This window comes from Amblyomma mixtum, chromosome 9 (genome assembly GCF_055824585.1).
Source record: "Amblyomma mixtum isolate Tamu chromosome 9, ASM5582458v1, whole genome shotgun sequence".
Taxonomy (NCBI): domain Eukaryota; kingdom Metazoa; phylum Arthropoda; class Arachnida; order Ixodida; family Ixodidae; genus Amblyomma; species Amblyomma mixtum.
The window spans coordinates 106761918-106786234 of NC_143020.1; the positions used below are offsets into that span (position 1 = coordinate 106761918).

General features: G+C 44.6%; 1 protein-coding gene and 1 pseudogene across 2 annotated transcripts; both read right to left on the bottom strand.

Moving 5' to 3' along the window:
• Positions 1-283: 283 nt before the first annotated feature.
• Positions 284-23044, bottom strand: LOC149330566 (clotting factor G beta subunit-like). Of its 2 annotated transcripts, XM_089559885.1 has the most exons (9): positions 22709-22835; positions 14186-14271; positions 13210-13243; positions 11016-11089; positions 10367-10464; positions 8448-8589; positions 6203-6317; positions 4937-5076; positions 284-1362 (listed from the first exon to the last, which is right to left on the bottom strand). In XM_089559885.1, exons 2-9 carry the CDS (start codon positions 14234-14236, stop codon positions 1162-1164), a joined length of 855 nt encoding a protein of 284 aa, XP_089416011.1. In that variant the 5' UTR covers positions 14237-14271; positions 22709-22835; the 3' UTR covers positions 284-1161. The 2 variants fall into 2 exon arrangements, with proteins under 2 accessions (XP_089416011.1, XP_089416010.1); XM_089559884.1 differs by lacking the exon at positions 13210-13243 and having other exon boundaries at positions 22709-23044.
• Positions 18749-20064, bottom strand: LOC149330567 (uncharacterized; annotated as a pseudogene).
• Positions 23045-24317: the final 1273 nt, after the last annotated feature.

Consider the following 24317-nt stretch of genomic DNA (forward strand, 5'->3'; position numbering starts at 1 on the left):
TTACTGGTTCGTTCCCGGAAACCTTTTGTCTCGAGAATTTAAGCTGCCTGAATTTAAACCAAAAATTTGACAAAATGAGTTCATCTAGGTACTTTATTTTGCTCGCAAATTCTGACTCGTTAACATTAGTGCATAGAGGCGTAGTAAAAATAACATTTGATAAAATACAAATTGTAGAGCGCTCATGATCTATTTGCCCCTTCCGCGTAAGATTATGCCTGTAGCCACTATTGCCCCCCCCCCCCCCCCCCCGTTCTACGAGCCTTTTCCCCTGAAAGATATATTCCTAGCTTCTGCTGCGTCCAGCATTAAATATCCGTTTTAGAAAACACCTTTCGGTTTGGTTAGCGGCAGGATAAACAACAGCAGCCAGCAGTAAAAATCATATGAACGCAAAAGAGCTTAGCCTTGACTATCATAATTGCAATATATTCCTCTAACCAGAGCATGCTTATGGATCATTTGGGCTAAACTATAGACACAGCAATGCATATTTCGCGACGGTTTTTTTCGTAGCGACCTTGCATGATAGAAGTTTGAGAGAAGTTCGAGGTGGTCGCCGCACACTACCTTTAAAACCAGATTTCAAGTGAACTCGACAAAGAAGTTTTTATACGTTATTCATGGTGTCAGTGTCGCGGAGGCTTAAGTTTTTTTCGCTTTTAATGTGTTAATATGTGCTGTAAAACGCTAAAATCAGGAAGCAAGCACCTGCATAGAGTTACACTGTAAGAATCGCTGAGCTCAAAAATACCCTGTAGTTCCTCAATGTCGGCTGGCTGAACTCAATTCGTGTCCAAGTTGGTAGACTGAACGTCGTTGGAATGTGCCCCATATTATGCGACAAGATAGGCTTACAACTCCTAGGAACGAACCTTTTCACGTGCTGTCACCTAGCTGGCGTGTTCAACGGGCAATAGCGTAAGTGAACACCTAACGAACTGCCTACTCTGTTGACTAGGAGTTCATATGACGAGTAGTCAACAAAACTGCTCTTGTAAAAGAGCTTTCGAAATAATACAAAATGAGAAAATTCCAGCTGCCAGGCGTCCAGCTGCCAGGCGTTGCAGGTGAGAAAATGTCCACAAACGAAAAAAGCCTGACCAGTTCGTAGCATCCAGAACGGAACAGTTGTTCGTAGTCGGAGAATTAGCTTGAGAGTTATGTGGGCTCGCTCATTTTGAGATCCTTGTAGCTTGCGTACTTGTCGATGTTGCTCATCATCCAGGGCACGAAGGTTTCTAGGCGAGCATACACGCCGGGCATGTCGTCCAATGCGCATCCGATGCCGTACGAGACGATTCCGACTTGGACGTAGCGGCCATCGTCGACACGTGTCATCAGAGGCCCTCCCGAATCGCCCTGTCATGACAAGAAGAGAGAAGAGCCGAAAGTGGTTCATTTTAACAACGCTCTGGACTTGAACAAAAAGCGAAGAAAACAAGAACGTGGGTAAAAGAAGGGAAGTTAGCCAGGACAATTCCTGCTAAGATGGGGTGAAGAAAAACTACGCTCAAAACTGATTCTCCCCATTGAAGCGTTTCCGTGTAAAGATCTGCATAGTTACGTTATCAGTGTTTATCACATGGAAACTGCAGAACATACTGAGTATGTACTCTACGGACAACGCGTGCGGTAAGCTCCTAACTCACACAGACTTTAGCCGACGTCTCTCGCCTCATATGAAAGTAATATGGGAACTATAAGGGAAGGATACAAAAGCTGTCCGGAAAATTTTTAAAGCGAAAGCTTTACTACTTGCACTTTCAGCCTTTGCCGTGGCGCGGCGCGGCGGTGCCACCATTGACCTTTAGTTGACCTCTGCGTGACGTCATGTGTGACATCACGCCGAAGAGAAGGGCGACCGACTCGCGCCGTCGCAAGCCGCGGCGGTGCCACCACCGGCGCCTAACTCCTGCGCTCTCCGCTAGGAGCGCGATTGTGGCGTTACGCTGAAGAGATTAGGCTCGACTCACGTCGCTAGAAAGCAGTATCTGTGCCAACCACCAGCGGCTTAACATTGCTTCGCGATCTCGCGCCGTCCGTGTGCGACGGCGGTGCACATGAACGGCGGCCTGACTGGACTGGATTGTACTGGATTGGATTAGAATAGATTAGATTAGATTAGATTAGATTAGATTACCTTAGATTACATTGGATTGGATTCAGTTGCATTGGATTGGATTGGATTGTATGACAGATGCATCGCCACAAGTCTAACCACAAGCACCACCACCAGCTAACCTACCAGCTGAACCATGGCGTAGGTACGGATATTGCTTTCGCAATTACCGGGCTTAACCAAGCTAAGCCACAGCGATTTTTTTAAGACCGTGCGCACACTAATATTTTTTGCGCATCACTCTGTACACCCATAGTTCCGTTGGCTTCTATGTAATGTTTCAGCAGGGTGCTCAAGCACGGGACATGGAGAAGGCGGTTCCGAAGTTTCACTTCTAGCTAAAAAGTGCGAAATGACGACTGCATGGATATAGCACCCGAACGAGTGAAGATTTCACGTCTGCACCTTAATGTGGCCCTAGAACTTGTTCAAGCGAGGCGTCCCTTTGGTCAAAGGGTCACGAAAAAAACATTTTCGTCGGCTGGATACATCGATATATGTCGAGTGGTCATCCTCCTTCATTCAAATTCAATTTTCGCACTTGATTTTGCATTCAGCCACTGTACGGTAGTTACAAAGCTACGAACACCAGCTCAAGGCCCATGCTAGCTGATCTGCCCTGCCTAAAGCGCTATGACGAACAAGCCTCCGAAAGCTACTGCCGAGAAAACAAGCATTTCGTACGCAAGTTTAAATCTTTTTGTGACCTAAAAGTGAAGCAGAAAAATCTGCACGCCTCCAGCGTGCCACACAAGAAATGTGATGCGAACAAATGAATCGAATATTCTATCCTTGCTGTATAGGACGTTCCCCAAGCGGTCTCTTTAAGACTCGTAAACAATGCGCAGCATTTTGAAAACATTCACGGCGCAGTACAGTTTGCACTATTCATGTCCACCTTCAACTGACTAAAACCCATGATGTTCTGTAAACAGACGAACATTGACATGTACCAGACAGAGGTAGGGAATGGTGGCCTAGTTATGGCATACATTTCAAGAAAGCCAACAGTCAATCAAAGCAAGGAAGGCAATAAGGAATGTTTACCTTTCATATTTTGTGGCGTTGATTAATGGGAAATTAGTATTACAACTTAGTATTAGTATTAGCAGTGTAAATTCACACGCGTTGTGAACTCCTGAATATAACAATAAAACTTTGCAGAGATATTTACCCCTTACCTTACATTGGAAAAAAATGGCTGTAAAGACCGCGAGTCGAATCAGCGAAAAGGTGAGTCTAACCGGTTTTTATCTTGAAGGTAATTAATTAGAAACTAGTGGAAAAAATACCTATATGCTGCCAGTGGGATCCTAACCCAGAACCTCTCCATATCGCTTTCCAACGTAACTATGGTAGCGACTGACCAACCTTCTACTTTTGAGTGTATTCGTGTTGCTTGCAGCCTGACTTTAAGCGTGTTCTCTAGCGCCACCCTCTTCGATAGCTGCGCACGTCGAAAGTCCTGTAATACTGAAAATTCCACATGGAACGAGAACAGAGAAGGCGGGAACTCTGCGAGTACCCTTTTATGTAACTTATGACATCTCGACGGTCTGCACTGTCAACATGTGGTCGCTTTTTCTTTCTCCTTCCTTGTGAATAATTGTTCAGCTAAACATGATCACTCTACTAAGTTATCTTTAGGGAACGCCACTAATTATAAAAACAAACATTCCCCTATGCGTTTTCTGGCGTGAGTTATGGTCGGCTTCCTTGAAATGTCCACATGGAGTCATTAAATTATTTCAATATAAATTTCGGCCAGCGGCAATTATGTTGAAGAAAGATTACGTTCAGGGTATTCATTTAGTTAACCTAAGATGTTCACTTATCAAACCAATACAGTGCATTCTTCCTTAAAAAAAGGCGTCAACTTGAGGCTCTCATTTCAATACTAGAATGCCAGAATGCTCTCACTTCAATACTATCTTGCTGCATGCTGTTAAAGCACACGAGAACTTCATTGAGCTTAATTATCTTTTTAATGAAAAGCTCTTCTTGATTGCAGTTCTCCCTCCCATCCTGCCTCTCGAAAATGCAAGCCAAAATTTTACGGCGCGTGTTGACCGTTCAAATACGTCGTCGCAAGGATACATCATTTCGTCAGTAGAATAATGTCTATCATTTTATAGGCTCAAATCTCGCCAATCTTCTTTATAACTTCAAAACGCTCGCCGCGCACGCAATAAAGGCGTTTCCACCTGGCGAACGAGATGTCGAATTGCTTCGGCTCTAGACTGCTGTAAACCTGTTTTGCTGTCGCTTCCATTTTTCTAGTGTCATGTACAGTCGGCTACAAAAGTCTGCGCACTACGTGTTCCTAAAGCGAAGCCAATAGCTCTGCTATTATCCGGCGACGGGAGACCACACTTGAGGAAATGAAAGTCAAAACTTCGTTCTTTCATCTCCGCAAGTGTGGTCTGCAGCCGCCGCCTAATAACAGAGATATCGGCTTCGTTTGAAGAACATGTGGTCACAGGCTTTTGCCCCCGACTGTGCACACGTGCACAATTCCAGCGAGCAATATGCTGATGCCCAGAGAGCCCTCCCAAGAAAGGTCCGTGAGCTCTGTGGTGGAGTGATTCCAAATGAAGATTTACTATGCATTCTATCTCGTTTACCTTCCAATCGGGTGTTTTGGTACTCTGGGGGGTGCTTGGGTTTCACAACAAAAGGGGAACACGTAGCCAAATTTACTGTTCGTACTTCTTTAACTTTGCTTAAACGCACTTTGCTACTCGCACAACTCATGGATTAAAAACTAATCAAGATTAACGACAGCAGTACGAGACGTGATTAAAGGATACACACCTGGCAAGCGTCGGTGTTGAGCCGATACGCGCAATACATGAGTTCTGTCTTGTAACCCGTGTGCTGGAACTTGTCCGCGCACCGAGCATTCGGCACAACTTTGACGACCGTGTACCGGAGGTAGTCCACTGCTTTGCCGTCTGCGAGGCAAAGGAAAAGACAACCGTTGTTATCATTGCGCTAATTTACCAAAGCAAAAAATAAAGGCAAGGTTGCCTGAAAGAACCAAGACGTCTTAGCAGGCTGTTTGCTGCGCAGCGTGTTTCTAAAAGCAGCTCTGACAGCGGCAGGCAGCGTAATTTTAATTTAAACTGTATTTTAGGTTAATTTGCATGCTTCCTAGGTTGTCTTGGTAGTATTTTCTGAAATTTAGGAAAATGACTGTACAGTAAGTTCCCAGCGCAATAGCGGATATTTTCGCGATTAGAGCGGGAATACGTTTTCATGTGTAGGAAATTGCAGCTTCGTTTTTTCAGTTTTACACGTCTGTTGCGTGTTTGAGATTTGAGCGTGTCACATTGCAGCAAAATAAATTACAACAAGTACATTACCAAGCTATTGAGCTAGTTCGTGCTGACTTCCACTTAATACACATTGCTGTAGGGTTGGAAGTCTCAAAAGAACGGCTCGGACGTGCGCTGTGATTACGTCCATGTCATTCTTACGGGTTCTCCATGCTTTTATAGCTGTGTATTCCACCGTGCACTAGAAGCTCCAACCAACCTATCTTCATCCCGAGCCATTGTCGTCACACTCTGCTTGTCCAACCACCAGCGAAAATGCTGAGATGCCATTCATTCATGGGCATCTACCCTTCTGGACGCAACTCAACTGTTAAAGGAGCGAAGTCACAAATTAAGACTTCTTGTTTGAGAAAATAGATGATTCTTCAAGTGTCCTTTCATGCACGTTAATAGAGGGCACAACAAATGTCTAGAACAAACTAAATGTTTGTTCCGCAGCTCCCAAAGCCACTGTGACCAGAAAGACAAAAACTGACGGTGAAATACTACGAGTTTAACTGCACATGTTCCCATCCCGACCGCATTTAGCCAAATGTTATCTACGGATATCACGTGTTCAGCCCGATACACGCCTAGTACGTGTTCTATAAGAGCGTTTACCCTCTGTAATAAAGTGAAATTGTCACCCCCACTGCATCGTGGTATCCAAGATTTATTTTGATGTTGCACTCTAATGCTTCTGTACGCTCTCTTCAAAACCAGACACGTTCGCCAAACGCTTGCGGCAAAAGCGGACCGCTACCTTGTTCGAGAAATCCCCAGCCGGCGACCATGACGTCTGAGTTGAAGATGTTCACCGGTTGCGATGGCAGACATATCGGTCTTGCACTGCTTCCATACTCGAACGGTTTGTCGACCTGCGCAATGTACCTCGCTTCATATCAAACTGAGGCTAGCGGTCGACGCCACACTCATTAAAACGATCAGAAAAGAGGCGTGTGCCCTCCATGAAATTTCTTTTTCCGCAGCCTACGACTCCTTGTCTTTCTACGCGGTGAATATAGCCCCGATTTTGAAATGTTGTAAATTGTTAGCACTTTTATTGCAAGCATTTTTCAGAGATTATGCCCATTTTCAACGTTAACGAGTAAGGAAAAAACTGTTTCTTTGTTTGGGCGCATTAGTTTGATGGAAGCAACAGCCGATAGCGGCGATAAATGTACATCAATCTCGATATTTTCTCCCCTTATAAAAGCTCTAGGCTGACCACGGTGACCACATGCAGAGGTCGTCATCAGGAGATTGTATATATACTGACAACGAGTCTATGGCTCGGAGCAAAACGCGACGGCTGCAATACAGCGGATGAACGCTGAAGCTTCCAAATGCATAGAAAGGTGTCGCCTACCATCGCAGAAGTACGTCGAGTCCGAATATCATTCCAAGCCTCGATTGCCATTCGACACAAATGTCTATACAACATTCCCATGTAGCATCGTTGTTACTCGTCCGTTTATCCCTCCACCACATTTTCTGCAAAGATAAGACTTCCGCAGCTATGGAAATGTTTGTGTAGCGTCAGTATGACAGATGTACCTCCTATCAAGTCAAAAGGGAGTCATGAAGCGAACCTACGTTTACGGTAAAGGCTGAGCAGTGAATGAGGAAAGTGTATAAAGGAGGACCGAGAAAATGCTTTCATACATGCAGCATGGCGGGCGACTGAGTAGGGAAAGCGAAGTGAGCTTTACTTTCACAGTTTTCATTCGTCGGTTCAATCATTCGCCCGTACACTTTGTCAGGCACAATGAGGTGATGCTTAAAATACGCACAACGAGTGGATGTTCCCAGTCAGAGCACTCAGAAAAAGATGCCGCAAGCTGCCATGTGTTCTGTCTAAGATGATCTCAGAGAACGAACCTTGAGTCTTCGAGAGCTCTAGCAAGAACAGAATTGACTCCTGAAAACCGACAGAATCTCTACTTTTAGTCTGGCTGGCGACCAAAAAATTTTGAATTAAATTATGTCAGGTATCACGAATAATTTTGACGCTCAAGTCTGATGGGCACAATAGTCATGTTCAAAGCACCTTGTGGACGCCATAAAAATTCGAATTAAGCCTAAATCTAAACATTCAACATTATGTACAGCGCGAAATCTAAATATTTTGCTTTCGTCAAGCACCAAAGTATGGCAGAAAAAGACAAGTTCGTCCACCAAAGATAGTCCATCAAATATATCAACGGCGTTATCGTTTAGCGCTAGTGCTTGTTGCTGTAAGGACCCGAGGCATGAATGACTGAAATATCTGAATTCTTCAACCTACGCTACCCATATACCAGATGCAGTGCTAACCGTTGAGATTAAGCACACCCAGTCAAGTTAAGCTTGTCTAAATGTGGATCGTCTCAACCTTTTGCGGCGTTTTATACAAGGCTGTATACAATGCGAACACGCAGCTTTGCTCAATGTGTGCTCCAGCTAACACTAAGTTCTTCGTTTAAGGTGAATTTAGCATCCTTCCAGTTGCAAATGAGATGTTTTTTATGCCACCTAGCGAGTACACGAAGAAATATTTTACAAACAGGGATACACAGCACGTCTTCCATCATTTTCTTGCTGACTGATATGCCATCAGTTTAATACCTGTTTTTTCTCAATTTCATTCGTCATGTCCATTTTCGAAGCACAAAACGAATCCACAATCTGTAGGGTATTGGTTCAATAATTTCTGGTCTGGGTATATTACAGCTGCTAGTTATTTTGAGTCTATATGAAATTTTGTGCGTGCGTGAAATAATTACCAATTGGTCATTATTTGTTCGAAAGCAAACTGATTTCCTTTCTCGATTACAATATATGCTATTTAGGACGATTAATATTTTTTGCATCGAAATCACTAATCTAGTGCTCCACCTCACATTCTAGGGTCATTAGACAAAGGATGCTTAACGGCGAAATCACGGCGCTGATTTTACGATGGCCGCAGTGTGAATAACATCGCAATAGCTGTGAATCCTTATCAGGGTGTACATAAGGGCAAATACCAGTAAGAGGGCGATGTCGTAGTGGAACTTGGCCGGATCAAACTGGGGATGCCGTAGCATTTTCATCACTCTCAGCTTTGTTCCTTTGTTAATGTCATTACTGCCGTAGATGGCGTCTATTGTCACAGCTTCTTCGTCGTTTCTGCAGAGGAACAAAAGAAAGCAGAACATGAGCACGCTTAGAACAGGATCTTTTGTTTATTTTCTTCACCCCGTTCTGGCATGGTTAAATTACTGCAGAGAACATTTTTGCGTAAGGAATTTTCTTGCACCTCACCCGTTTGAAAATGCAAGTCTAGCAGTACAACCTGTGACCTTTATCTATTAATGCGATAACGCTAGAGGTTCCGTTCACAAAGAAAACATTGCTTCGTCCGCTCATGTCACGAAAACGTTAGCCAGCAGTTCAACTCTGCTGTTGAAGTTTCAAGTAGCGAAAGCTACATAAACAAGCGATATCTGCTGATATCGTCAGAAGCGGCTTGCCGCAATGTTCGAAGATGTAGTTCTCTATACGGGCGCTCTTCAGCGCGCTCTCCTTCCTCCGCAGCGTCTAAGTCAAGCGCACAGCTCTGGTTATATGGGCCCCATACCTGACGTCACAACTGAGAATTGAATGACGTGATACAACGTGATTACCACGTGGCTTTCTTACTGCTTCTGTTAACAACTTGCGAGGCCAAAATTCCATGCCAGAGTTAAAGGTCGAAATTAAAGGCCAAATGGCGAGGTGGAAGGTCAAGGTCAAAGTTCAGGTCAACGTTCAAGGTCAGTGGACCACACATGGTTAGGTATATGTACACAGCAACACTAGCCATGACTTATCTCAAGGTCGTTTTGAGGTCTTTCGGAGGCTCACGGCGAAATACGTCCCAGCTACAGTAGCGTAACTTTCGCTACAAAAGCAGGTGGCCCACTTGTGTACTGAGTTGTGGGAAACCTGCTCACCGGGGTCGGTTGTAATGGAATTAAATCACATGAAATCAATACAACTGCTACCTGTCCACCGTGGCACTACATGTCGCTCATTGGTCGAGAGATAGACACCCTCCCGAAGAACTTACGGGAGCTCGGGACAAGCACCCTGGGTCGTACCAGCCCCACCCCACCCCCACCTACGAAGTGAGGGCGGCGCATCACTTAACCGCTGCACCACTGCGCCAGTTGTGGTATGAGGACTCTCCGCTCTCTATGAAACTATGAGAGAAAAAGGAGTATTTGCGCGAGAGGGATCTCAATGTTTACGCATTGTACTCTTTTGGTAGCTTAAGCGTCGTTAAAGTTTTTTCTTCATTACAGTTACAGATCCTTTATTACAATTCGGCAGCCTAGCTTTTCCTCAGTTGATCATCTTTAAAGTAACTATCACAATGTGAAAATGAAATGGCCTCGAGGTGCACATTGGTAGATGTTCCAGTAAGCAAACTGACACCGTATACACTTGTACAAGGGCCACTATGCCCATTTGGCACCGACAACTTGAAAAAAAGTGAAAACAACGACCCAGGTTTAAGCTAGACGCTCATCTGCTGCGCAAAAGCTGAGATCAGGTCCACGCACACTAATATGGGTGTAACTCGTAACATGCTGTGACATGCTGTCAGCTAGTGCAGCACCACACAATCGTGTTTTATTGCTGGCGAATCCCGCCGGTAATTGCATTGTTAAGACTTCAAGTATTTCTAAATGGTTCCACTGGGTCCACTCTGCCTTAAGATTCCACTGTAGTCGCAAAAACTGAACACAGAAACGCAGCTTTCGTTGAAGATCTGCATCCGGTGAAAATAAAAAATCCGGCCCTTACACGCCCCTGTGCAGCAACATGATCAACGATATGTAGAATTCTTATGTGTTTTTTTACACAAAACTTGTACATGAGCTTTAGTTTCAAAAAAAAATTCTAAGGAAACCAAGCTCACAGTAGCGTGCAGTGTCCGGCCGTAAGCACGTGTCGTTTTGTTATGATGCTTCCGCCGCACCTCGTTGCCTGCCCTGGAAAGTGCACCCTGAGGAAAACCTGTTGGTGAAACGAGCCCAGGATGAAAGGCACTGAACTCGAGGCATGGCTGTTGTAGAATCAATTAAATAGGAACACACGAGTCAAGGTGATGATACTCGACATGTTCGTGCACCGAACTACTTCTCGAAAGCCTCCGTCTCTCATATTATGCAGAGGCCGATTTAAAAGTTGATGACGGCGTGCGTGCAAACACCCAAACTCAATAGCCAAATTTCGAATGGGAAAAGTACCCTGCGGCGCAGTTATTTTTCTTTTGCCATACAAAGCTTCATACCAGTCCATAATTTTGTTATAATTTTTTGCATTCTTTTATTTTCAAAGCACTCTCAATGTACACTACGCTAATCCGTCCATATGCAGCCCTAAAATGTACAAATGTGCCTATAATTACAACCTTTTATGTGTGGGCTCTGAACCTGTTCGCAGTGTTGAGTACGAATACTAATTATCAAATTTCATATCTAGGTGAGTTCCATTGTAAGGAAGCATGAAACAAATATCTGTGAAAGGTGACCCACACGAAAGCAAAAGGGACTCTACCATCTTACCATCCATGGAAACTGATCCTCTTGTGCCGCCTTTCCATTGACAATTCTCCTTGAGGGGTCCGATATCCCGCATTCTGTTCGAAAATAAAAAGAATAAGAAGTGTTAATTAAAAACTTTAGTCTGTAGAAGCATGCTCAAGCCTACGAAATGACTTGCCGAAGTCTCACGGCTTTCAGTTCATCAAGAATTTAGTCTTCCAATTAGCTCAGGTTATTTAGCCTCCTCACAAACTCTCGCTTCCACGACACGCACAAAATGCCTTCCTGTAGCCCACTTTCTTCCAAAGCTGTTCGTTTCGGCGTTTCATCGGGAAGGACAGAGGGGAGGGTATAAACTTCTGAATATTGTAGTTACGCCCTGACCACTCATGTAATGCGCAGCGGTATATCATAAAAATGTAAAATATTTCAACAGATTAGGTCGCTAATCAAGTTCAATTTTAGATTCTAAACAAAAACGAAAACCAGGAAAAAGACCGGGGGTTTCAAAAGTCCCAAAAGCGTGTCAATAAGATGCTCACGGTATCCAAAGTATTTAGGAATTTGATAGTCCAGGTCTATAGTTTACAAAACTAACGTTGGATATAAAACTGCGCACCATTATTATTTTCCCTGTCTTGCTAAACATTTACCAAGTTCCGGTCCTGCAAAGTGTGCTTGTATTCCCTCCATATGACAAGCTGCCCTTTTACACCAGCCTTTTCAAGCAGTTGCAAGTGAAGAGTTTCAAACAGCGTTCTAGTATTGCGCTAGAATATCAGTATATCAAACAGCCGCTTGGCGGCGCCACTTGTCTGCTTATCCCCACCGTAACCTCCTCAATGGCGCCACTGTTTGAACACGATACCGGTACATGCCAATGCCCTAAAAGATCAGGCGGCCATTAAGGGCTGCGAAATGCTCTGGTGAAAGCAAGCTTCTTTTGCAACCTTTACTGGCTGTCGCTAAGTTGCATTTCAAAGAAGTCATAAGATCCTTTTACAGCTGTGATATTCACAAAAGCACGCTTTCCTGAACGAGCCACCGCTTAGGCGCTATAGCTTAAGCCTCCAGCAAAACTTCTGGGCTCCAGTAGTCACCTGATGCCATCAGCTGACAAGCGGTCTACGTCGCAGTATTTGTCGTAGTCTATAGATTGCATTAAACGTTACTAAGAGCAGCTTGCCAAGTATACCACATGATCCTATACCACATGATGACTCACTGCTGGCTCACTGCTTTCGTGCGCCTCCTGTAATTCTTAGCCATGGGCAGTATCGTGTAGTCTCCTGATCACTTGACGATTGGGAAGGCAAAACTTCCAGGCCATTTCTTATGAGCTCGAAAATGCGCGCGAGGCATATATAGCTGAGTGTATCAACGCCTGTCGCTACGGTCATATCAGGCTTTGTTTTAGATGGACAAATAGAAATCCGTATGTCGAAATGCCGCTATTTTTCATTTTCTTTCTCCCTTTTCGCATTCTACAACAGCATCAAACACCACCAAACAGTGAAGCAAGTAACTAGTACAATTATGAAGCCTTTTAAAATTGTCTAACGTATACAACTCCAAACTCACCACTAACTTCTGAACGAATCCTGCATGTTTTTGAGAGATGCAGCAGTAATATGTGCGTTAGCTGACTTAATGCATACTAAACTAAACAAACTAAACTAAATTGAAACCGTCTTAAACTAAGGTGTGCAGTGCAGAAATAGTATATAGGCAGTGAAAGAAAGACAATGTGTTGCAATTTTTTCTCAAACTTCGCACTAACTGCCATCACTGCATTCATGAAATGGTAGAAGGTTTCAATTGCACTGCCCGTAATTATTCCCAAATAAAATTTCCTTGACGCATGTTGGGTCCATAGTATCCCATTTTCTATTGTTTTAGCTTGTCGTACAATAAAATTTAAAGCAACTTTCTTCGTCAAAAAAAGAAAACATGGAATATGGTATAGCTTGCCCTGCGCTTTCTTGGAGCAATGCATGGGCTGCAGATAATCACGGATTATAAAGTTAGGAACAAGCTGTTAACTCTTTTTCTTTGTTTCATTGTTTATGATTCCTCTAAAGTACCCTTTCTTTCATAGCTACGCTATTCTTTGGCATTGCCATGGTTTCTCCTGTAAGCTATCGTGCATGGTCCTTCTGCAATACTTCATAATGATCATAATTAAATGCAACCAGATCTGTAAAGGAATACTTACCTGGGCCATTGAGGTATAAGTCCTCTGCGGACAGCTGAAAAAATCGGCTTCTTAGTTCATTTTGCTCCTGGCAGTATGTAAGCGCACTCATAGCACCGAGGCCAATTGTTGCAACAAAGACAACCTTATCAAGCCTCTACTTCCAGGCTAGTTTTAAGTACAAGCAAAAAGATAAAAAGCAAAGAGGGAAAGCGCGGCACAGAAAGGGTGCGTATAGTTCACGAAAGAAGGAAACAGTAAAGAAAAAATAGTAGTGCATGCCCACAATGCCATCCGAGTTGAAATAAAACAACGACTTCAATACACTTCTGTTGCTGTGCATATTGTTGTCTATAAACCTTGAACTGATCCCTTCAGTGACACACTGTAGGAACCATCTGTGATGTCATTCCAATTGATGGTGGCTTTCGCAGTAGTATCATGTTAAACGAATGTATCATATGTATTTTATAGGAATTTTCGTGCAGTTCAGTTGTTAAAACACAACGACGAAGTTTGTTGACAAAGGCATCGTCCCTGCCTTTCCGTCTTCTTATTTCATTGTGTCATTTTAATTTCTGCTACATGCCATCACATGTACATTTGAACTTAGTCTCGCACCGTGTACCTGAAATTTCACAGAAGCTACTCAGTCCATTCAGCCAAAGCCCTCAAAACTAGTCATCAAACTGGCTTCTTGCGCTCTCTGTGCTCAAAAATTTTCATCAATATTCAATGCGTTAACTGTTACCGGACTTCCCTGGCAACTTTGTTATTGCTCTTATATCTTCATATTTGTGTAGTACACCCTCGTTGTCTGCACAGCCTTTTTTCAAATAAACAAGACAGAGAGAAAAGTGATCATTGGAAGGGGATCATTTAGTCAAACAATCTCAGTCTTGCGTTGAAGCCGCAGTATATTGAGAAAAACCACAATTATCACGTACGATCTAACATCACATGAAGTGGTTAAGCCTATCAACTTTTTCCAACTCACCGAATGGAAAGTCAGAAACAGCAGGCTGACTCCAAAGACGACATGAGTCATGATGTAGTGCGAGTTTTCCTCGCCAGCCTGGACACCTGCACAAGAGTGGTCAGTAGCAGCGTCAACGATAATCATGAAAAGTTGGAAATATTTTCGACTCTGCCAAAGACACTCCATGTTCTCATGCGTCCCTCAGGAGATAATTAGTAGAGAACGCATTGCTTTGGAGTTAGGTAATGCAGTAGGACAACCCGTCTGACAAACGCTGCAGAGCAGCCTGTTCTCTTTAAGCTGAAAATCTTTTACACAACAAGGCCGATGACTGGGCAAGTCCGTACTGATCCATCTTGTCTCAACTTGAGACCCTTGAGGTATCAAATAAACAAAATGCCTGAAGTGCTGTAGATTTCAGCACTAAAGATTACAGGTGTGGATTAGTGGTGTAGAAGTGTCTAGTGTCATGTACGGCAGTGTGTCCGCCTGCCGATGTGCGTTGCGCGCTGTCGCGCACCGCAGCTCATGTATGTACACTCGCCGTCAAAAGTAAATGGAAGGCGACTTTGTCGAAAAATTTTAATTTCTTTAAATCTAAAGCATAATGGTCCATGTTTGCTGGTTCACATTGCAATTAGCACAATCAAAATTGGGCTGCACATTCGTACTCAAGGATGCGCGAATTGGGGGGGGGGGGGGGGGGGCAATGATTAATTTTGTTCTTTAATATTGCCTTCCATTTACTTCTAACGGCACCTGTACATTAGGCGTGCGTCCGGCGTAACAGGCGCGGTGAAGCAAACGGGCGAAAACCAGTGAGCGCGGCGTGGCGCACGTCTTGTCCTTATTTCTCTCTCCCCTTTCCTCCTCGCATTCCTTCGCTTTCGACGCAGTCCCTTAAATGTGTAGGCTTCCTTATGTAGCATGCTACACCTTATATTTTCTCAGTCTATGTAAAAGTTGAAGCCACCATTTACGTAACAAAACCTCCTCCTCCCTCGCTGTAAATCAGCCAATCTGCTTGCATCAATCCGGGCACCTAAGTGCTGTCTTTACTGTCTTGTGCCCACTTTTTTAATCCCACAACATGCTCTATTCGCAGCAAATACGTGTTTTTTGCAATCGCTTCCTATTCTTCATATTTCAATTTCATACGAAGCATACGCTTTTCTACTATGTTCCCCTGCATCAGTGCACTTGTGGCTATGCGGGAACTTCTATAGAAAGAAAAATAAATTACCAGGCTCATTGTCAGTAGGTAACATTCGCTGGCACGGGTTTTAGGAGTGGACCTATCTCTGCCTTACAAATAAGTCCAGAGAACAGGAGGAGCACCATTTCGGGCCTTGTGTGGTTATATATACATATGCTGTCAGTAAAATCAGGGACTTTGAAGACAATAGAGAAGAATAAACTCATAACAAAGGCTGAAACTAAACTATACTTTCAACAGAAGCGTTTGCCCGATAGGGATGTCGATAAAGAACAACAAATAATATGCCAATCAAGGATTATACATTTTGTGACAGTGTCCAAATTTTATTCCCGCACTTACCAATTTTTGTTATGTTTTCCACGCGTCTTGAAGCTTCAAAAAGTAGTGCAAACAAGCCCGTTTCATTGAGAACAGTATTGCGGACCATAAACATATATAACTAATCCCGGCTCTAACAGAGACCGAAAAGATGAAAAGGTGTCAGTTACCTGCGATCCTTAAAAGTGGTGACGAATTTCGAGTCATGTCTGCGAAATGTCTGCCGTCTGCTTGCTTTGTGAGCACACGAGACTTAAAACCCAGTTTCCAAGGCACCCAGACGCTACACAGCGTCTCATCAGCTGTGCGAGAGTCGCGGGACTCCGGGTTCTGGGCAAAGCTATAAAATATGTCAACAAGGTCAGCACGCCTGGTGTAACTCCCCGCCGCAGCCTAACATACTAACAGCCATGCCCAGAGGGTCAAGCAGTTCGCCTTCCTCTTTAGTATTTTCAGTGTCCTGCAAGTCACGACGACTCCTACGCCGCCAGAAGATGTAAAAGTGAACTTGTTCCCCTGATTGACCCTGATGCGTGCCACATCCGCACCGTAGGCCGATATCTCAAGGCCTGTGTACCTTTGCTAAGCTGCATCTTCGAAGTTGGAACTTCGCCATGCTTTTATACTGGACTTTCATAGCACTGTTTAAATATGCTGAGTCTTCTCTAGTCACAGCTGAGAACATCTTTGCACTTTTGTCTTTTGTCTTTGTCTTTTGTCTTTGCACCCCTGCTACCACACACTTCTTCTGTGGCTTACAAAGATGGGATAAATTGTGTGATTAGTGCAGCCAAATGCTTCGATGCTGGCAAGTACTCGTGTTCACTGCTATCAGCGTAGTATTTCAAGCAAGTTCAACGCAACGACTGAAGCATAAAGCGGATGGTCACGAAGCTCTCGCTAATAAGAAATAAACCATAACAGAAGTACTACTCATTAACAGATAAGCTGGCTTCAAGTCTCCTTCTTTATTTGTGTGCGCTTTTCGACAAAGCAATCAGCATCACACACAATTTTTTGAACACAAGTAGCTGAGTTTCCCTTTCAATCTCGTGCTTCCTAAATGTCCACTGCCGACTTTTCTTATTAGGCATATCTTCACTTTTAAACATACATCTTTGTATCTTGTAAAGAACGGACTTTTTATTGCTTTGATCGTGAAAGATGAGATTAACTGCTGCCCACATGCTCTTCTACAGTTACTCTTTATCTTACAAACACACCCTGCTGGCTCAAGTAGGCAGACCAGGCAGCCTGTTTTAGAGAACAGTACACTGATCCGATGCTGATCCATTTGTTTCACCAATTCTCAGCGTGAATTCTGCTGAATCTTCGCTAAAAACTTTTCTTAGCTTCCCTGTTTCTTAATCGCATTTCTCTTTCATAGGTAAGGCTCGAACGACACTCGTACAGTTGTATAGTCAGTACTATACTACAAGATGCTCAGATGAACCACAACACCAGAGAGTTGATGGAAAGCACTCCTTAACGTGTTCCCCAAGTATTCAACTTTGTCTCTCCAAGAAGTTACAACAGGTTTGTGTTAGCACCAACAAAAGGCGACATTGGGTCTACATCATCCGCAAACACATATTTTAGTGACTAATTGTCTGAAAGGCCAACACCGTTACATTTCTTGTGCCTAATTTCTGTAACAGATGAACGGTCTTAAGTAGATTTGCATTTAAAGGTGATGCAGCCCTAACGAGAGCTTCATCAGTGCCGCAGCTGGCCAGTAACATAATCAAGCGGCTGTCTGTAGACTTGCCCCACTTTAGCGTTTTGTTGGCGTAGCAGCAGTTGAGGCTTGGGCACCGACCATAACTGGGCCGCTTGCAATAACGTGCTTGCCCTGGATTTAATTCTAGCGCTACTAGACAAAGCAACGTATTTCTAGGAAGGCGAATAAGAAAACGGAGTCAACCAACAATATCCCTATGCGTAGTACCAGCTTAAGCGAAGCCGCATATCTCAATTCATTAAGGGTGATTGCTTCAGATATCCACGTTCTTCTTCCAGCGTTGTTCCAAGCGGAAAGGACCAAAAGATGTCATTGTTCGTACGGGGCGGAAACAGGGCAGCATAAATTTTCTTTGCACGATTGTCGGGCGACGTCACAAGGCTCGTTAACGGAAATGCCAAGCCTGTAGCTGTTTGTCGAGCAGAAAGAGTGGGTACAGCTTACGGGTAGGCCCATGAACACATCAGAACCCTATCCGTTCCAGTCCACAACCGAGACTGCGCCGCAGAAATTGGGCGTAGATGAATGAAGTACGGGCCTGCGAAAGGATGAAGCTGTTTTTTTTCGATCTGCGTTTTGTTATTCCAAAACGATTCATCTGCGTAAAGAGTGCAGTGTTTTGGTGGTACTGGGAAATTGTAGCTCACTTATCCGTTTCAAACGCATAAAGCTATGCATGCCTTTTTCTTAAAAGTGTACAGGCATTGAAGAAAAAAAAGGCACCTTTGTAAAACTCTCGTTAATAAATTTCAGAAACGTGTTGGTTGTATCCACAACTTTTTTGATAAGGTAGTATTTGCAAATGGCGCCGAAGAAAGCCTTCAGAGTTGACAGGAAAGCTTCCATCTGGATTTCGCTGCCGTCCTTGCCTCTTCTTTCCTCAACCCGTCAAGCGTGTTGACGACGGTGGCGGTATTTTGCAATTATTGTATTTGATTTATTCATTTATTTATATGGATCCATTAATCTGTTTTTTTTTTTTTATTGACCACTGTCTTTTCCATGCCTGTAACCGCTGTATTGACCGCTGTCTTTTCTACACCATACCTTTCCATACCATAGCTGTCTTTTCCATATCTGTTTTCCAAACCTGTAAACAATGTCATTATCTCCCTCCGGTATCAAAGGTGAGGCTGCCCAATGGAGGAAGAGGAGGAAAACTTTGAAGTGTAGTGTGCTTGTCTTCCTGAGTAGAGCACCTTGTCTGTGGCTTCATTTGCCACCTCGATCCTTCAGGCCCTTCAGAGCAGCTGTCGCAGGTCTTGCTGGTTCGTGCTGGTCAAAGTGGTCTCAAGGAGGGCTGTCAGTCCATGGCCCCGTTGGCTACCGCTATCTTCTCGGCCCGCTCGATGAGTCGCCGCTGGTCGGTCGGCTCCGTGCTTAACAGGGCATCTTCCCAAGAGTAAGGGGTAGGGAGGGTTACGGGTGGAACGCCGCCGGGTGGTGTTGTGCAGGCCTAGAGGAATTGCAGAGTGTAGGTCAGTGTTCTTGGCAGCTCGGGCATTTGTCCGGATAGAGGGTGGGGAAGTAAAACTGTTCGTGATATAGGTTAGGATACGTGTTAGTCTGAAGTTGACGCCATGCCACACCTTCGGCATTGCTCAGTGTTGAGTGTGGTGGTGGCATTATTCTTCTTTTAAGGCGACAGCTTTTAATGGCTCATAGTGTCGTGACCAAGACGTGTTAGCAAATTTGTCCGCGTTTCATATTGGTCGAAATGGTCGTGAAGTCACTGCGTTCGAATTTTGACGGGTGTCCACCAAAATATGTGAGACAACTACTGCGCAATTTCCTTTCCTCAATTGCAATTTTCGACTGGCGTCCACCGAGATATGTGAGACAGTTACTGCCTAATTTCCTTCCCTCAAATACAATTTTCATTTTCTTCATTACGGCCCCTCTTTCTTCTTTCACTCCACTTCCTCCCTTCCTGTACGGTGCGGTTCGGGTGTCCACCGAGATGACCCAGAATTTCAGCGCCATTTCCTTTCCTCAAAAAGCGTTGCGTTCAAAAGGCAAGGCATCGCGCCGAACGGGTGGTGGCGTTCCGTGGGCTCCCTGGCAGCGCTACAACACGCTGTCATGTTCCACTGCTAAAGGCAAAGATTAAGCGTCATTAATTGGCAGTTAATTAATGCACCAACAGAATGTGAAGTGAACAATCGCGCAGCAGAATGCAGCACTCAGGCTTTCGCCTTTCACGACTTTAGCCACTAAAGTTCCTCGTAATTTTTTTATACGGTAATATTCTGTGATTTGGGTGTAAGTGTATAGAGCCGCGCAGGGGCCCTCTGTATCTGCTTCCTCCTCCGCTTCCGCCGATAGCGCTCGGAAGGTTGTTGTTGCTCGGGCGAGTGCTGTCTCGTTGCCGGGAAGGGACGCGCGACTAGGGGTACAAACGATGCGGACGGTGTGGAGTATATTGGGATTGATTAGTGAGAGCGTGCGGGCAGTCCGTAAAGATAAAGTACTCCTCGCGAAGGAGCGGCACGCAACCTGTGAGTCTGTAATTGTTGTACATGTCGGACTGGTGTGGTGTTCGTCATGTGTGACGATGTGATGTATGAAAGCGATTGCTACCGCTATGGCGGTCTCCTCAGTCGACGCGCCTGAGTTCATGCCCCGAACGGAGCCCCTAATATGAATTCAGCCATGGTATTTGTTACCGCTTGTCCCATAATGTCCAAATAGCTAACCAGGCTGACGTCATCAGTCTTCAAGATCTTGTTCGCGTTCCAAGAGCGGTGTAACGGCTGGCTGATGTCATTAACTTCTGCTACAACCTCCTTTCTTCCTTTCTACCACCGGCGCAATCGCCAGACTGCTATTTATACAATCAACAATACCCTGAGTAAATCAGTACACATCTACAAATATTTCGGAATCCACTTAATTAAAGATTTAACCTGGTAGCATCCCATGTCACTAATTCAGCTAATCAAGTTATAAGGGTACTTGCGCAGCAGCCTTACTTTAGCCCCCCGTTTCATAAAACTACTTGCTTACTTAGCATTTGTACGGTCGAAATTAGAGTTTGCATGCGCCGCATATGATCCTCACCTTGCTGACATCATCCGTACGCTCGAATCTGTCCAGAACCACGCTGCCAGATTCATTTGTTCCGACTACTCTGATCACACTAGCGTTCCTACGCTAAAATCCCAGCTCAATCTTCCAACGCTAGCCTGCCGTCGCAGAATCGCTCGTTTTTCCTTACATCCAAAATTCTGTCAAACCGTTAATCACAAAGCTACACCTATGACACGCGCTTATCGGATTTCCCCTAACAGTCACCCTAGTGCTGTCTACCCCTTTAAAACCCGTACCGAAACATATTACCAGTCGTTTTTCCTCAAAACTGCCCAGGATGGAATGACCTTATATCCGAAGTGGCTACCATCACCCTCAGCTACTTTAAAACCGTTGTCGAAGATCATCTGTATTCATGTTAATACCTCTTTGTTTGCCCAACCCTCATGTAATATTCTTTGTGAACCTTTGACAAACAAATAAATATATAAATAAAGGGAGCACAGCCAGAGCCAGGGCCGTGCTGGAATGATCGATGACTTCCTTTTTTAGCTGAAGATGCATACCTTGGGTCGAGAGATGCGGCCGGAAACCGAACATCGTGTCAGGGAAGGAGATGGTAGTTTCTAAGTTTTGGTGGAACCCGTTGAGCACGCCGTATTTCATCAGTTTTCCAACGCAAGACGTCAGTAATAAAAACAGAACTGGCGGATCATTCCATGGCAGTACTTACGTCGGCGTTTTTCGCTTTACATTCAACACACAAACGAGAGAGGCAAATTGTAAATGATAGTAACTTTCCGCCGGAAAATGCCAAAGGTATGGTTAAGCTGATTATGCATATGGGAAGTAGGTGAAGATTTATCCTAAATTATCTCTTAAAGGAGCAATACTTCTAGATCCTTGCGGCCGAAGCTTTTGTACGAACTGCAATTATCATTGGCAACTACACAACTTTGTTTGGTTCTGCCACCTTGCTTGTAAACAAGAATGTGAGTTGTGTTTCGTTAAAAAACACGCCGTTTTCTCGCTGGTTATACGATATGAGGGCTTATGCCTGTCACGAAAACGTTTGCGAAGTAAAGTTACCCGGAGGAACATGGCTGGTTAAGTGTCGAATGCTGTAAAAAACATTTAAAACGTATATAACGGTCCGCAAAACATATTTTTATGCAACATCATAGCAATTCATAACGAGTAACGGAAGTCGCCATAAAGACTCAATGACAATGGCTTACTAATGACGCGATGCTGCGGTAGGAAAAAAAAATCACCTCCTTGAGGCACTTCTAAATTTGAGTATCGTTAGTCTTGCGATCAATACATATTTCAGTTCCTTACTCGTATAACATCTTAAATGTGAATAGACATCATTGGTGGCGTAAAGTACTTTTGGAACGCCTAGAATAAACATTTACATTATATCTTACAGGTTGCAATGTTCGAAATTTACTGTGGCATTAAGCTAGGATCCCACGCGTAATTTAAAAGTGTCGATGTCACATCTTACAACATAAAAAAATAATTAAAATTTTGGGATTTAAACAGCACACAAGCTGACTCATCATTCTTTATTTAGTATTCAGTATAGCGAAACGCCTTATGTCATCAATTTAAGGTGGTGCTTTTTTTGTTCAAAACAGGCTCTTTACGCTTTTTGTGTGCTCTGAATCCTTCTAGACGACGCCTTATTTTCACTCTAACAAGGCTCATTTGTTTTATAGCGTCTGAGCAGACTTCGTTTGACATATCTGTCTTTAAATATCTATTTTTTTTATACTTCTGAATGCATGGTTACAAGCTGAAGCTTTCAAAGCCGAACAAGTGCTTTAAAGCATATCGCATAACGTTTTATGCGGACGGGAACGTTTGCGACAAAGTTTGCATGAAAATTTCAAGACCAATGCGCGCTTATCCCAAATAGCAGTTCGTAAACAATGTCAGGAACTTAAGCAGAACGAAGCAACATGTCGAACTGCAAATGTCTTTATTGTCCTGGTGTGGACACCAAGTTCTTTTCAACTGCAAACAAAACTATAGTTCCGAAAACACAAAGGGTGTTCATGTTCTGTTTATTTTAAGCACAGTCTTTTTATCAGCGCAAAACTTTAGAGCATCTGGCCCTAATGTGCCCAGTGCGTTCTATGTGTCTAAGAGCCACAGCTGGACAGCACAATAAACATGAATAAAAACGCGCATTCCTGAGAATGGGTTGGACGTCAACGTTCCTCACCTGCGAAGAACAATCCGTCTCCTTGGCTTGAGTAGATCAATCTTTTCTCGAGACGCAAGCACTTTGGGATTTTTTTTTTCAGCCGAGTACTCCCAACGGTCTTCGCAGACACTCCAACAAAAAGAAAACACCAGTGGAAAACATAGATGTCGCCAACGCAACCGCCTTCTTCGGAAGCCCAATGTCGCTGTCACCTGAGCGGCTGCTGCTCGGAAGATACTTCGCAAAGACTTGATCTCATCCAAGAACCATTCGCGGTCTTCCTCAAGTTCCCGTAAACCCCAGGCAAGACGGCAGCGAATCCGTCGAGGGACGCTTTGTACCCTGCCGCCGTACTTTTCGGCTACCTAAAACCCCCCCACACAAATCACGGTATTGAAAAAGCCTTCCCTAACTACGAGACGTCGCGTGCCGTTGTTGCGTAAACGATAAAAGTACGCCACCGTTTGCAGGGGGGCTGCTTGTAACACTCCCGAGATGCTTCTTCCACACAACCGCGGCGTGACGTCTCCCTGGGTCCGCTACGCAACGAGACGATCGGCCGTAGAAAGAAAGACCCGTGCTTGAAATTTACGACGGCGTCTCCCCCCGCAGCAACAGGTGCCGAACGACTCGTGGTCTGCTCATGACTCGCCGGCCTGCCAACGCAAACTGCGTGTGGAGTTGAGGGGGCCGGTCGTCGCTGTGTAGATCCAGGACTGTCTTGCCAGTCCTCCGGGAGGAGAGGTGGAGGGTAAGGGAGCGCAGAACACACGGCGCTGAGAGCCAGTCTCGCCAGACAATTGAAATAAAGCGTCCAGAGATATTAAGACAAGGCCTCGACAAGCGATCTGGCCAAAGCTGTCTATCCTCCTTTCTACACACTTCCCCCGCCTTCCCCCCCTGCGAGGCGACACACATAGACGCACACTCTCGACGGATGCCGTGGGAATGAACAGAAAGCTCCAGACGAAGCTGGGGAGAGCGCGATAGCTCTGAATGGGCCAATCAAGGTTGGTGCTCCCCCACACCCTCGCCCCCGCGCACTTCAGGCGTGCTTCAGTCGAAGCCGAGGGCCGTGATTTACGCGAGGAGGCGTTAGTGTAGTTGTTTTTCTGACTCACGCGTCGCTCTTCTATTGGCCCCCTTTTCTTGCTCCTCTTTACCTCCCCGTGGGGCTTTTCAAACGACGCGCGCACATGTCAATAGAAGCTCGGGTGACGTCGGCGGATCAATCGAGTAACCTGCTCACGCCGTACTGTGGCTGGGGCACGGAAAATCGAGAGGTCTGCGGCACTCGTCTCCTTCAGAACGTCGGCCTGCAAAGCGAAAACCATAGGAAACCTAGTGGACGTGAACGAAGCGCTCATTTGCAGCAAAGGAAATTGCTTTCGTCGGCCATCAGTAATGCGCATGGAAATGCAGGTGGAACTGAAAGACCCTGCACGCTGCTTCTCTCGGAAGCAGAGTAAGGCATCTACGATGGAGATAAATGAAAGTTGCTTTTTCTTCCTTAATCGAGTAGTGTCCTCGTACATTTGGCCTTTGCCGGCTCTTGGCAGTTCATTGCCAACTACACTTGACGGCGTGGTTTAGAATGATTAAAATTGCGCGGATTTTTTTCCGGAAT

Excerpts from the sequence above, each read along its gene's own strand:
- LOC149330566 (XM_089559885.1), bottom strand. The coding sequence starts at position 14,236 with ATGACTCATGTCGTCTTTGGAGTCAGCCTGCTGTTTCTGACTTTCCAT. Across the intron at positions 6,318-8,447 it reads ACGACATCGCCCTCTTACTG|GTCGACAAACCGTTCGAGTA; the intron begins GTATTTGCCCTT and ends TACATTGCGCAG. Across the intron at positions 5,077-6,202 it reads CTGGGGATTTCTCGAACAAG|ACGGCAAAGCAGTGGACTAC; the intron begins GTAGCGGTCCGC and ends TTTGCCTCGCAG.